Source organism: Scophthalmus maximus, chromosome 15, assembly GCF_022379125.1.
Source record: "Scophthalmus maximus strain ysfricsl-2021 chromosome 15, ASM2237912v1, whole genome shotgun sequence".
NCBI lineage: Eukaryota > Metazoa > Chordata > Actinopteri > Pleuronectiformes > Scophthalmidae > Scophthalmus > Scophthalmus maximus.
The window spans coordinates 10,674,225-10,689,495 of NC_061529.1; the positions used below are offsets into that span (position 1 = coordinate 10,674,225).

At 44.4% G+C, this 15,271-nt stretch overlaps 1 protein-coding gene across 4 annotated transcripts in view; it reads right to left on the minus strand.

Annotated features, from left to right (window-relative positions):
• kidins220a (kinase D-interacting substrate 220a) overlaps nucleotides 1–15,271 on the minus strand; it is a 43,893-nt gene that overhangs the window by 13,581 nt on the left and 15,041 nt on the right. For all 4 annotated transcript variants that reach the window (XM_047337570.1, XM_035611380.2, XM_035611381.2 and 1 more), the window contains exons 20-23: nucleotides 14,955–15,192; nucleotides 14,684–14,775; nucleotides 12,103–12,247; nucleotides 11,679–11,841 (exon numbers count right to left, since the gene is read on the minus strand). In XM_047337570.1, coding sequence (XP_047193526.1) covers nucleotides 11,679–11,841; nucleotides 12,103–12,247; nucleotides 14,684–14,775; nucleotides 14,955–15,192 — 638 coding nt within the window. The remainder of the gene's footprint in view (nucleotides 1–11,678; nucleotides 11,842–12,102; nucleotides 12,248–14,683; nucleotides 14,776–14,954; nucleotides 15,193–15,271) is intronic.

Genomic DNA, 15,271 nt, shown 5'->3' on the forward strand with positions numbered 1-15,271 from the left:
GATGGAGTGGGAGTGGGGAGGGTCAGGTTTGAGAAAGTCCCTAAATCTATATCTTTGCATCTGCACTCATCAGTAAACCTCTCCCTAATCCTCCCCTAGATACACGTCTCAGTGAACCAGCCCAGGTGGTGTCACCCAAGCACACTGCCTTTACAGACACACTTGGACTGAAAGAGAAGAGAATCGGCTGTGAGAGGGGCAGACATAGAGACACAGCTGGGATCCAGTGGACAAAGCCCTCTTAGTGTTTCCTTCCATTAGAACCTTTGACAAGACCCAAAAGGTCGAGGAAGCTCCATGTTGGCACACAGATGAACCCACGCATGTGACCTCTGCTGAAGAGGATGAGCAGGACACTGAAGGCACAGATGTGCATGCACACACACGCACGCACGCGCACGCACGCACACACACACACACACACACACACACACACAAACACACACACACTGGTGACTGGCACCGACGGAGATTCCAAATGAAATCGACAAAAACGACAGTGTAATGTCCACAACGGACACCTGGGCACTGTGCAGTGTGGATGGGGAAATTAAAAGTCACAGATGAATGGTGGTACGTGTGTTGGTGTACACGTGCAAGTACATGTACAGTGTGTGTATGAATGTGTGGGTGTTTGGTTCCTTTTCCCATGAACTGTATTAACCCGAATACAGGCTGAGAGAAGCCTGCGCTTTTCCTATTTTCCAGCTGGCTTACTGCTGTTTATTTGTGGGTCTGCAGACACAGACCAACAGGAGCCAGTGACACACACACACACACACACACACACACACACACACACACACACACACACACACACACACACACACACACACACACACACACACACACACACACACACACACACACACACACACACACACACACACACACACACACACACACACACACACACACACACACACACACACAGAAACGCGCACAGAAACACACAGAACACTTCCTTTTGCTATATCGAGAACACCCTCCAAAGACTTTCTAAGAAATCTCAAGTCTTTTTATAGGACCATCTAACACAGCTCAGTGGTGTGTCCACAACCGCTTGATCATTTTGTGCCAAGAATTACAAATTACAGTAATAATGAACGCAAAACTCAAGACTTACTAAGTTGCATCGATTTTGGTCTTGGCAACTTTGGATTCGGAATCATCTTGAACGCTACATACAAATTCAGCCTGCATGGGTTTCACCAAACACAGGGCATCCAACAGAAAATGCCACACAAAATAACAACTAGCTACAACACCCCATATTTTGCTGACATTCATATTTGCTCTGGCGTGCTGTTGTACCATTGAAAACATGGAGTAGCGCAGACGGCTGTGACTTCCAAAGACAACGAGGGGCTGGTGAGGAGAACAAATCAAGGACATCCATCACAAAGTTACACCCAGACAGATGGAAAGGAGGGGAAAAAGGAAAGTGGAGAGTCAGAGGTCCATTCCTGACGTTCCCAGGCGACTGGTCAGTGGTGTCTGCAGGAAAGGCACAAAGTGGAGCTCACACTTTAATACTGGCCTTGTAAGATCTTTGGTAAAGATCAGAGGGCACCAATCTACGGATGATCAATAAGGAGAATAATGGAAATGAGAGAACTATAGAGAGAGGACTGCATTACTGGAATACTAACGAACCCGACAGCTGACGGTTCATTAGACTGATTCTGGCCAATATGTTGAACTGCAGAACAAACAGTTCCCATTAAATGCCAACAGCAGTTTGTCAGCGAGGTTTAACCACTGTAAATGTCATCCTTTGCAGATAAAAAATGATGAGTTGTTGGCCTGGGCATTACGCAATTGACGCGAATCACTTCAGACTTACTCATCCTCGCAGTGAACAGATGATTTCTGACAAAATTAACAAAGTCATTCTTATCAGCAATCAGTTGCAAAATGACGAGAGGGAGGTACCGGGGGTTGGAGCGCCAAGGAAGCCGGCGTGCTACTTTCAAGCAGACTGCGGACGAGCGAGATAAAGGCCGGCAGGCATCTCGTGGCCGTTTCCGCACAATGGGTCCATTGACAGGGCCCGGCTTATAGCTGCACCAGCACAGACGCTTAGGTCCAACCACTCTCTGTGTGGTGTGGCCACTGAGAGCTTTCTGAGCTTATCCAAATGCTAATAGGTCCCAAAGCTGACTGGGGCACAGCCTTTCTTCTCCTCTCAACCTCCCACACGCTGCAGCTGACAGGGAACAAGCAGAATTCATCGCTCTATCCCCTCCGTCCTCTCTTTGGGCACTGAAACTAAGAATGTGCCACTTGACTTTGCTTTACAGCTGCCCTCTGTGCTTACAGACGACATGCGCATGCCACAAAGAGATGGTCTCGCTGCCAAACATTTCCATAAAGGGGCCCAAAGACGGAGAGAGACGTCTGCAGAACAGACAACCGCCTGTGCACATTGTGTTAAAGAAAGAAGCTCAAGAGCTTCAGTGTGAGACACTGTGAGACCAGTATAACAATGTGTGGTTGAAGAAGTTAACCAGGCCCAGGTCCGGCACATTCCTCTCCTGGACAGTCATATCAGAGCCGCTAGCATAGTGTCTGCCAAGCGCGTGGATGAAACCAGAGAGGCCGTCACTGGGAAAACAGTGGACAGTCGGACGGGCCGGCCTGCTGGCGCGTGGACTCGCAGCATCATTGCTCAGAGAGGTTATTGTTACAGTGGAAGCTGCCAAATCCTCCACCACCCTGGAAGCAGAGGGGAGAGCGTAAATATGTTTTCACTTTAGATGACGCCATGTTCTTTGTCTCCTTAAAATCCAGACGCATTCCCTTGATAGGAATCAAATGCTTCAAGTAATGTGGACACCCTGTGTCTCTGCTTTCCTCTCTGGCTGGAGCTTTCCCTCTTCCTCATGTCCTTGTCTTGGCAGTGCCAACTGACAACTTGTGGCAGCGTCTGCTTTCCATTCACATTCGTGGCAAAGTTTAGTCCAATAATTGAAACTCTCGTGTACTAAGCTGGACCTGTGCATCCCAAAGCAAACCACGGAGACAAGCAGACTAATGGGAAACACACCAGGCTGATAAAAAACCAAGCAGCTTCGGAGCGAGCGGCCTCTCGACAAGCAGGGCCCAGGACCCAGTGGTTCTCCGAAATGTTGATTAAACTCATGTGTACGCCGAAACGGAGCCTCCTTGTTCCAGACCCCAAAAACCTTAGTTGAACCCTCCACTCGGAGTAACTAAGGCCTCATTCTTGACAAATGGTAAAAACACTAAACCTCAGCGCGATGATTTATGCACAAGAGGACAGTTTGGAGCATCATGGCAGAGTTTGTTCATCATGACACTAATTTCACCGCAAAGTTCATATCAGTGCATGTGGTTGTTCAAGAGCTGTAATGGCCAGCTGATAGGCTGTACGATGCAGAGTTAAGTGGGTTGGATGGTTAAAGTGATAACAAATGTGCTTCTCTGCAGTAGATAATACATCTGGAATAAGTCTGTTATGGAACTAAAATCCATACAGTAAGTGATGAATGTGACAAAATAAAGCTTGGGCTCGTCCGGCTGAACCGATAATCATCTGTTTGAATTCACACACTGGGATGTGGGCATCAGAAATACGATGAGACACAGGACACAGGAACGTCAGTGAGTGTGTGGAGAGAAAGAGAGGGAGCGAGAAGAAAAATGCTGTACAGTAAAAGTGATTTTTACATTTCTTTCCAATGTGTGCCTGACTCAAAGGCAGTAAAAGAGTAAAAAAACCTCTTCTGATTATAACAAACTTTCTTAGGACCTGGGGCACATTGCTCAAGAGACCCTCACAGACAAATCTGATAAATAAATCCTTAAAGCCTTACGGTGGCTGGCACCACAAGGGCCTTATCAAGAGCTGATGGGGCAGAAAGGGACACTAGTGATCCCTCCAAATAAAGGCTTCATCTTCAATTCGCCTTCTTTGGACTTACTCGCTTGCCTGGTCGTTCTATGCCATTTTGGTGTGGTTTACACACACACACACACGCATACAAACACATACACACACGTACACACACACACACACTAAAAAGGACCTAGCCTCCATTGACTTTTGAAGGGTCAGGATGTTAGCATCAGTTAAGGGCCGGATATGTGTTTGTGTAGGTATGTGTGTTACTATCAGGAATGCCCGCAGCAGCCGAGTGGCGAATCTCACTGTCCATTTAAAGGTCATCGCTGACCCTCATGCAAGCCTGGGCTGCTATTTATAACCACACTCACACTCACACACACACACACACACACACACACACACACACACACACACACACACACACACACACAAACACACACAAACACACACACACACACACACAAACACACACACACAAACACACACACACAAACACACACACACACACACACACACACACACACACACACACACCAGTAGTTCCAGCACAATGAGACGGCGGAGCAACAGAAAGATCAGCAATGGTGCTCAACACCAGAGAAATACCAAAGTATCAGACAGACGTCTGCTTCTCAGCCCTGCGCCTCTTCTCAGCCCTGCGCCTCTTCTCCTTCCCCTTCAGCCTCACGTTTAAATGTGAATCAAAAGCTTGTCGTTACTGACGGACGACCCTAACACGTAAGGACGGAGGCCAGTCCGAGGTGAAGCGGGGGCTTTTATAACATTTGAAATGATTCTTTATGCTTCGCACAGAAAGGGCAACAGAGCAGTTCTCTTGTTTCAGACCAATTAGACTAATCCTTCAACCTCGGCTTACAGGCAGAAATGAAAAGGGCTTTAAGGATTTTCTAACAAAGAATGCAGCATGACGTTCTTTCCCTCCTCACGTGGTAGCCGTCACACACAAATACTGTACGAGGACACATAGACACAATCAGAACCTCACCTTGCGCGCGCACACACGCACGCACACGCACGCGCACGCACACACACACACACACACACACACTGCTTCCTGTGTCACCTGTACACAACGGCTGAAGTCTTTTTTTTTTCTTTTCTTTTTAAATTTTGAGCAGCTCAGCAGGGGTTGAGCGCTGGTGGAGCTAGCTGAGGCTGTATAATGCCTGAGACGCATATACACACACACACAACTGGAATCAGCAGAGGACCAGTTTCACTAATGTAAACAGCCATGTGGGACCCAGGGGGACATGCATCAATCCGTATGCGTCCACCACCTGGACTATCTCACTTGGAGCAGCAGCATCACCTAAGGCTATGAATACACCTGAGACATGAGCGCACACCAATGGCCGATTCGTCTCGCAGTAATCCTGCTGGTATCTGGTCTGATCCTCTACAGTCTTTATCTCATTTTAACCTCCTGAGATTGGGCTTTTTTCTCTCTCTTCGTGCCCTTTCTTATCTCCGCCCACCCCTCTCCCTTTTCCATCTTTATCTCATGCCAACCATACATTCTTCTTTTGCCTCTGTCTGTTATTTATCTACTCGTCAGTCATGTAGTCCTTCAGCACTGGTGTGTATACCCCAATGCTGGTATCCTATCGGTGATGGAGCCAGAACTCTATTGAGACCAAGGTGGCTTCACACCAGTCTTTACTAATTCACACACCATTTTTTATTGGTTCTCTTGGCAAATGGCAGTGCAACGAGCGATGGAATTACCACTTTTACTCCGTCTTTCACTAAAATACCTCCTGGGGGGATTTAGAACAGGGACAATGGGCTCCCTAAGAGGACACAGAGAAAGAGAAAAACTATTTTTTGAGCATTTGCAGTGCACACACGTTACAGAAAGTGTCACGAATTTGATGGGAAATCACATGAACAATAGGCCGCGTGGCAAAGAATAAAGACTTCTCATTTGAGGGCAGGCAAAGTTCAAACGCATTCATCATAAGAAAAGAATAAGATCTCTCCATTTTTTTTGTGGCCAGATATTTAAGAGCTTATTAAAAGATTCCACATAAAGGAAATCACCCGCATGAACTTTGGAACAGGGCTTTTATCCTGGCACATAATTGCAACCAAATTATAATAATTGTGCCAATTAAAGTAATCCTGAATGAAGAGAGTGTCATCTTAATGTTTCAGTGCTTTGGATAAGAGTCTCTCTAATTAACACGGAATTGCCTGGCTACGTATTTATTCAGTGTGATTAGTAAAAAAAGAGAGAGAAGTTTTGAATTGTCCAAGAAGTGTCTGGCTAGTCCTGTCTCTGAAAAAGAGGGGAGGTTTGGTGGGGGAATGCAGGGTCAGGCCAACAAAACAGAGGGGAAGAGACGACGCAGGGAAGAAAGGAATCAGAGAGAAATATTCTTCCCAAACTGTGACATGAAGAGCAAGAGTGCTTCAAGATTTGGAACTTGATTTACATGCAAATGCTGTTCATCGCAGTGTCTTCTTAACACTACTACCTCACCTTGCAACTATTTCTCTGCTGTGCTCTGCTTCCTGCGCTGTGTGAACACGTGCTCTGTGTGTGTGTTTGTGCGTATGTGTTTGTTGAACGCAGCCTGCATCTCAGGGTCTGATTAATTACACTGATTCCCAGAGGAGTTGGGGGTGACATATGTTCTTGCACTGGTGTGAGAGCTCGATGTCTGTGTAAGTGTGCGTGTGCGTGTGCGTGTGCGTGTGCGTGTGAATGTTGCATGCACCAGTTTTATGTGTGATTTGGGGAGTGTGCACACATATGTTTAATCACACATGCTTAAAGTGGCAAATACTGTTTGTATGTACCTTTGTTTTAGCATGTGTTTTACCACCATCACTGTGTGTGTGTGTGTGTGTGTGTGTGTGTGTGTGTGTGTGTGTGTGTGTGTGTGTGTGTGTGTGTGTGTGTGTGTGTGTGTGTGTGTGTGTGTGTGTGTGTGTGTGTGTGTGTGCGCGTGTGCGCGCGTGTGCGTGTGTTGAACAGAAGATTCAGGTGCAGCACCAGAAACGCACTCGTGACTGCGGCTGGGAGCATCCTGGAACATGAGGGCACCAGATGTCAGAGCAGGGCAGGAACCTGCTCTGTCCATCAGTGACACTTTTTCTTTCTTTCTTCCAGAGCTGAGAACAGAATCTGTGCGTCCAGGAAAAAACTCTCGGAGGGGCTGTATAAACCCGCTGCCCCAATGCATTATAAATTCCAAATATGTATATGGTTATTTTAGAGCCCTCAAAGGTGAATCCAAGGTTGTTTTTGTTCAGTTAAATATCAGAGAATAGAAGACAACGCCCATCAGAATGTCCCAGAATGCAAGTGAATATGTTGACATAGCTTATCTGATCTGATCAACAATCCAAAAGCCAAAGATCTTCAGTTCACCATAACAGAAAACAAGGAAAAAGTGTGAATCTTGAGGCAGACATTTTTTTAAAAATCGAATAACAAATTGGTCGCAGAGCAACAATTCTTTTTAGCTCAATGTGTTACTATCACTTAATTGCCTGTCTTCTTCAGTTCTCTGTTTTCTTTATTTACATTATAAATCCCTTTTCTCTTTGTAAGTTGCTTTTATTTCTTTTATGTGGGTCCGTTTATTATTTCTGTGACTAACTTGCATTCTATTGACTGTCGAGCCCTTACCATTGCATGACAACCTCCTGTATCTAAAATGCAAGAAAGATATGTATATGCATAGTTGTTACTTCTCAACTTGCTGATCATAAGACAGAGAGCAAATTTCTGCAGTAAGGCAGCGATGAAATCTAATCAGGTCGTGCTCCTAGAAGGGGACATCTGCAGTTTAAGCAAGAAACTTTGGTTGTTATTGAATTCAATAGAGGCAGGCCCCCAGGAAGACGAGCAACCATGTTATAAAATCTGATAGGGATCCAAAAACAAAATTTAAAAAGTTTAAGGATGAGTAGATTTTCAAAAGAAAACGAAAAAATAACAGTGAAGGGCACAACAGCAGCCATGCTTGTTCAAGAGTGTCCTTGAACAAGATCCAGAAGCTGTACTTGCTCATTCACCCAAAGTCACTAAACAGAGGAGCTTCCTTGTAATGGCTGAATGTAATGTAATGACTCTAAACAACATCAATAAACACAAATAAACATACAAAAGCCTATTAACAGTATTTGGAAATGGCAGGGCTGCTTTAGAGCAATAACCATGAAGCTGGAGAAAGCCAGGTTAGCTGGAGTCATTAAGTCTCTAATGGCAGCTAAAATAAGGAACAACTGACTCCTGAGAGACACAACACTGAGGAGGAAGAAATGATAAAGGCGAAATGAGAGTCACAAGGCTGCGGGCTCCAAATTCAATTTGGGGAAGAAAATAAAATAAAAATAAAAGAACAGCATTTGAATCGTGGATTTGGGGTTGTTCATTTGACAGCTACAAATATGATGGTCAGCACAAGCCACTCCTTGTTTTGTTTTCTGTTCAGTTTCTGGCAGTTGTGAGAGGCAAGCTCGCAGCTCGAGCTGTAATTTATAGATTTCCCTACAGAACCACTAGAACACTTTAGTTATGCTCTGTGCGTGCGTGTGTGTGTGTGTGTGTGTGTGTGTGTGTGTGTGTGTGTGTGTGTGTGTGTGTGTGTGTGTGTGTGTGTGTGTGTGTGTGTGTGTGTGTGTGTGTGTGTGTGTGTGTGTGTGTGTGTGTGTGTGTGTGTAAGCTTCACTGTTGTGAGCCCGTATCTCCGACAGACAGTGCCATCTTTGTTGCACAATGCATTCCCCCTGCTCTCTTGCATTAGTCTGGGCAGCTCCCGGTCTTACCATTAATGATAGAATTGCTGAGGTTATTAACCGATTACACATTCCCCATCAGATTAGGAAGGCTGTGCTGGCCCGCTCCCTCTACGGGAATTAGCGCTACACATTTCTCTTCATGCCGTGTCCTACAATGACACCTCACAGCCCCATATCACGGACGCCTTGTTATTGCCAGGCAAGTAGCTAAAAACAGCTTTTAGCTGTTCTGAAAGCGTGTGTGTTTGTGTGAGATATGAGGGAAGGTGGGTGACTGTTTCTATTTTTTTTCCTCCATTTCTTGGGAGTTCAGGTACATGCCACATAAGAGTGGCTGTCTCGTTCTTCATCGAAGGGGACTCTGCTATTCACACAATATATATAGTAATTTAGTTTTCATGTAACAGGCGAGGGAGGGCGCACAATCTCAACTGAGAACATCTTCTGGAACTTAGCTGGATTGACAGAACCTCAGACAAGGATCGTATTTTATTTCCATTGTTGGAAATGGCATAAAAAAAAATATTTTGTGACCTTTACAGTTGTATAGTTTATCAATAGTATGATTTACAATATATTGTTTTTCTGATGCTGTGTGCACTACTGCGCCATAGCGAGCCCCACATAGAGGAGAGAAGAGGAAGAGCTCGCTGCCTTGTGACTGAGATGCAGGGCGACAGTTGACCTATAAGGGGCTGACTCACCCCCACGTTCACTTCACCACTAATATATTCACTTAGTAACGCTCAGGGGATGTGGAGTTCTGCTGTGAAAAATTGGCTGAGCACAACAACAACGTACATGTATGCATGTTAAAACTAAAAAAACCTTTGTGAGGTCTGAACCATACTGATCTTGTAGATACAGAATTATAACAACAAACAAAATATAAGCTAATTATAACACAGGAAACAGTCGACTGGTTCAACGTAAAAAAAGAAGAAAATGTGTTTTTTAAATGTGCTTCACATGCATGTATTCATATACGCTTGAAAAGGAAAGCAAAGAGAAATAGCAATCACTCTCTGGCCTGATGTTCTGAGAGGCCGGTCAAGTGCTCATCAGAATAACTCATCCAGAGCACAAAAAAGAAAAACGGACCTAAAGAGCCTCAGATCACAAGAAAGAGGAAGAAAAAGCGCAAGCATGGAGACAGAAAAAGATACACAGACAGAGGCCAGAGTCTTATCAGCGGAAGATTAGCGCATGAGATAAGGCCTCTAGGCAAGGCGTTGTATTTAGCCTGTTTGAGGCTTCCTGTCATCATCATTAAGGCCGCTTCTGCGACGGCCACTGCGGAAAACAGAGCAGCTATTTGGAAAGACACCCAGCGAGGATGGAGATAGAGAAAGACAGGCCTGTTGGTCAAAAACAAGATGATGGCTATATTAGGTCTGACGAGCAGTGTAAGGACAATATCATACTGTGGTAAAGGCACTTGAATCCAGACCGAGTGTTTAGTTTAATTTGCAAATTTTATTTTCCACGATAATTATGGTAAACTGTGGACATTTTCTTTCGGGTTTTCCACCATACTTAAACCGTGTAAAGATATAGAACGAAGAAGTGTAGTGGCAAATTTTTCCACTTCAGTTGACGATTACAAAATGCAAAGATAATGATATCCAGCAAAAGTTACAGCATCTCACATAAATGCTTCGCATCTATTACCCTGTACTGCCCTCCCCCAAAAAATTCTGTACACATCACATGTAACACTTAACTGCCATATATATATATATATAAAAAAGGAAGGTAATGCCTGTTGTCCTTTGAAAAGCAAACAGCTAATGATATATCAGCCTGCCTTCGAGATGGGGGAGGGAGGGTTGTCTGCTAAATCTAGCTGACTGACTGCTTGACAGTAACTGTCTGTGACACTTTCCTGCCGTAGGAGCTGTGGGTGCTAGTGTATTGTGACAGAGTGCAACCTTTAAAGGCCAACGACTGATGCACAACAGCACCCAAACCCGGCAGTTCAGCCTGGGTCGGCCTCCTCCTCTCGTCGCGTTGAAAACGCCAAACAGCGTCCGTGACCCCACACACAGACAAAGGCATAAACACTCATACTGTGTACACACGAACACACACACACACACACACACACACACACACACACACACACACACACACACACACACACACACACACACACACACACACACACACACACACACACACACACACACACACACACACACACACACACACACACACACACACACACACAGAGAGAGAGAGAGAGAGAGAGAGAGAGAGAGAGAGAGAGAGAGAGAGAGAGAGAGAGAGAGAGAGAGAGAGAGAGAGAGAGAGAGAGAGAGAGAGAGAGACCTTCCCTTGCTCGAATAGAGACATCTGACTTTCAGTTGTCTTTTGTACAGTTTTTAGGAAATGTGTCCTTTCTGGATATTCAGGTTATAATACAGTCATAATTTGCCTTGTACATATGATCAATTACAAAAAAGTTGACAATCAGTGTGGCACTTGCAGACAGTAACTGTGCACTGATGTGTTTTCCACACTGTAAAGAAAATCCTCTACTGCCACCTGATGGTCAAAGACACTTACAGCTTACTCACAACTTACATATTTCAAAGAGAGAAAAACAAGTAATGTGATTCTTTATTGACCCCAAAACAGATGTTGTTGTGTTCTGGCTTGTTGATCTCCTCAGTGAACGCTCAGCGTTTAACTGGCAGAAGCTGGGTCACTTGGCGTAATTCCTCTGACTTAGTTCACATTAAAGATAAATCTAATTTTATCTTACGTTAAACGTGGTCCGACATTGTGGGCCATGTAAGAAAGAGGGGGAAGTACAGTCAAACACCAAGGGAAGGAAAGTGAGACACAGTAAGAGAAAAAATGAAAATATACACAGGTGTAATGAAGAGGCCTGTAAATCTTGTAAACCAGCCAAATTTCAGAAGAAAGGGTTATATCATACTGTCAGTGTGTGTGTGTGTGTGTGTGTGTGTGTGTGTGTGTGTGTGTGTGTGTGTGTGTGTGTCTGTGTGTGTGTGTGTGTGTGTACCTCTCATAAATGGTCTTGAGAGAGACCTGGTCAGTCACTCCGTCACTCTCCTCCAGAAAGAGGATGATCCATGACGTCCTGTAAGGCCACTCCTCTGTCAGGTTGATCCACGACGCCAGCCGATCCCAGCTGAAAATAATCTGATTGGCTCGCAACAGACGACCTGTCAAACATTCACACATATGGTTCATATATCTCACGAACTGACCAGCTCGACATCAGAACTTCTGCTGCTTAGTGTTTCTAAAACTTCTGCCTGGTTCTACTGCTCTCATATAACGTGCTAATGAAAAATATCCATGTCCTCCTCCAAATCGAATTTTTTTTCTCAATTAAATCTTCTAAACAGGTAAAAATTTAAATTATATTTCTTACTGTTACAAGATGAGGTTGGTGCCAAAGCAAAACGGTCAAAGTTATTCACCTGTGATGGAAACAATGTTGAGCAGCCTCCTCATGGTCTGCGGGCTGATGTCACTGAACCAGTCCTCAGTCACCAGCAGCTTGGTGAGGTCAAAGGACATCTGTCTGGTGACAGTCCTCTGCATCTGGCGACGTCGGTATGTGTCCTTGAGAGGCAGCAAGTGCACAGAGTCAGTACAATTAGCATAGCGATACTGGACACTACCGTAAACACTGTTGCAATCCACCATTTCAATTGTCGTTTCAGTGATGTTGATTTGATACTGAGGGGTTTTATAAATGCATTTTTACATAATTACATGGAATAAATCAAGAAAGCAGTAGAACAGCATGAAGGGAAAAAAACAAGAACTGCCTTAAAACCAATACAGTCACAGGAGGCTGTTAACAGGAACATACTCTACAGGGAAGTCTTAAAAATGTGATCTCTAATGACAGATAGAAAACTAAAAGTCAAAGAATACCACAATATTTCTCCTGCCCCTGCCCGAACTTTCAGATTTTGTGTGTAAATCATGAAACAGGAGAGCAAACATTTCAGGGTCAACATGTGATCTCAGCCAATGCCCTTAAATATTAAATAAGTTGAGGAATGATGTATGGATCGCGAACTCTGTACATCTTTAATAGCACTTACATGCTGTTAGTTTATACATTCCTGGGTCTGTTTCGCTCTTGTGCGTCAAAATAAACTAGCAGAGGTTAAAATCTAATCATAGTGCGGTCAAAAAGCGTGAGACCATTTTCCCAATCTGGGTAAAAGGGAAGCTGTTTGTGAAGTGGTGTGAGAGAAACCAATTAAAAGGATTTTTTGTTTGTTTGTTCCCACACCCAGCCCATTCCATATCATCTCCTTGGGAGCAAAACACACAATTCTGCGTGACTGCAAATGAAAATCAAAGAGCCGCAGTCCAAAGCTGAACGCGCATGACACACAGGCAAGCTATTGACACAGATCTACCAGAGAACATCTGTGATGATATCAGACAGCTGCCGTGGTCATGAGCCAAGGCAAGGTTTTTGGTTGACTTTGAAGTTGTAACGCCAGTCTCATGACCTCTTTCTCGGAGAGATGACACATATGGCCACCACTCAGTCAGGCCTGAAAAGGTCTATCATACAGACAGGTCTGTGAGGACGACTGTCCAGTGTGTATTGATTTTTACTGTAGTTCTACAGATTCACTCATCCATGTAGGTGTTTTTGTATTCATTTACTAGTTCTCCTGACAGACACATTGGTCAATCATTCGGTTGAACAAATGTTTTTACTTAGAGAGGGTAGAATACTGAATACCAAGGTTCTGGGTAATAATTATTCTGTAAAGAGAATTTGTTTAATTCTGGTAAATGGAAATGAGATGGTAGAGATACTCATAATGTCATCCACAACTTGATAAGCCACATGAAAATGGAGACACACTAATTGATTTTCCCCTCCTGCCCTCATTTCGAGCTCCACTTGTAATCAGAGGACCCTTCTGCCAAGAGCCAGCTAGTGTGGGAGCGCAAATAAACAGAGCCCACTGCCCCGAAATTTAAAAGGGCCAACGCCAATAATTGACGGTGCTAGATAAACCCGAGGTACAAACAAATGTCAAACAAACAAACAAGAGAGGGAGGCGGGAGGGAGGGAAGTAAGGGGTGGTGGTGGTGGGAAGGTCCCGCAGGGCGGGAGGAAAGCATCAGCGACAGCAGCAGAGTCACTTAGCCTCCTGCCAGCAGACCTGGTGCCAGTGTTTTGTCACAGGGACCCACTGCTGCTAGGCCTTGTCATTAGGCGGTGGCAACGCAGCAGGAAGGATAAACAGCCATTACATCAATTACACCAGGAACCTTGGCCGCACACCGAGCACCTCTCGCTATTCGTCTGTGTGTCTCCCTCCGTCCTCTGGACTCTGAGGTGCCTGCCAACACATGTACAGGAAGGAGGCTGAGAAGAGGGGGGGGGGGGTTCTAAAGCAGCACCTCTCATCCTAACCCAGTGTTTTCTATAAACGTTGTGGCGAACTAACCCGCATTTTGATTTGGTTTTAAATTAATTTTGGGACATTGAGCATCCATTTCCACTTTCATGATATTTTCAGGTGTTGTTGAAAAACATTATTTTAACTCATTCTTTAATGAAAACATGTCTCCATTTTAATATCAAAAGCTTCTCTGCAATTTGTTATTTTTATTTGGTTTTTATGAGTTTAGGGAGGGGGGGGGTTGAACTGTGTCTCTTTCAATCCTACAATGTCTACAGTGCTTGATATATTGGTCTTGGTTTATCTATATCTAATTTTAACTTACTATAATCCAACTCTGTGACTTATAATTCACATATTGCCTGTTTAATGTTTATGTTTATCTTCCTCCTACAAGTCACGTTATTTCCACTGCCATCTCAGCAGGGGGTTTCTCTTCGAATTTCCTCTCCCTTGGTCATTTGTTAATGTGCCACTGTTCTTCCTTTTACTTCTGTTCTTCAAGGTGAGATAGCTTAGTGAGGTCAGGAACAACTAAGGCGGGGCCATTAGCCCCAACAAAAAATTGTACAGTCTATACTAAAAAGAAAATTTGAGTTGGAATTGCTTTTACCCTGCGATTGAGGGCATTCTTGCTGCCGAACTTGGCCTGGTCTAGGCCCAAGTTGTTCTGAGACATCTTCCTGTCCATATCCTCATGCCACCCTGGAGAGAGACAGAGAAAGAGAAAGAGAGAGAAAAAGAGAGAAAGGAAGAAAGGAAAATTTCATGTTTTTATGAAATATTTAAATTCTAAACCTGTGGATCCATGGCTCAAAATATGGTGCTAATCATACACATATATATTTATATGGATATATATATATTAGCACTTGTCCCTTTACCTTCAGCAGGTAACGCCTCTCCATTGGTGGGAGCTGCCATGCAAAGCTTTTTGGCCGTACTGAGGCCCCTGCTGTTGAGGAACACTGGGAGGTGGACAATGTTCCTCATGTAGTCGTGGCCGTTGATGTTGGAGTCTCTCAGCACACTGTTGAGGTTTTGGTTGATGGCTTTTATTATAATATGGGGATCGCTGGCGAAGATGGAGATAAAGGGGCCTTTGGAAAAGAGTACCCTCACCTGCAATGAGAAAGGAGTCATAAATTTGTGTGTAAAGATCATAATTCACGTGGTCTTGATTTGGTTCGGCCATCTGTTA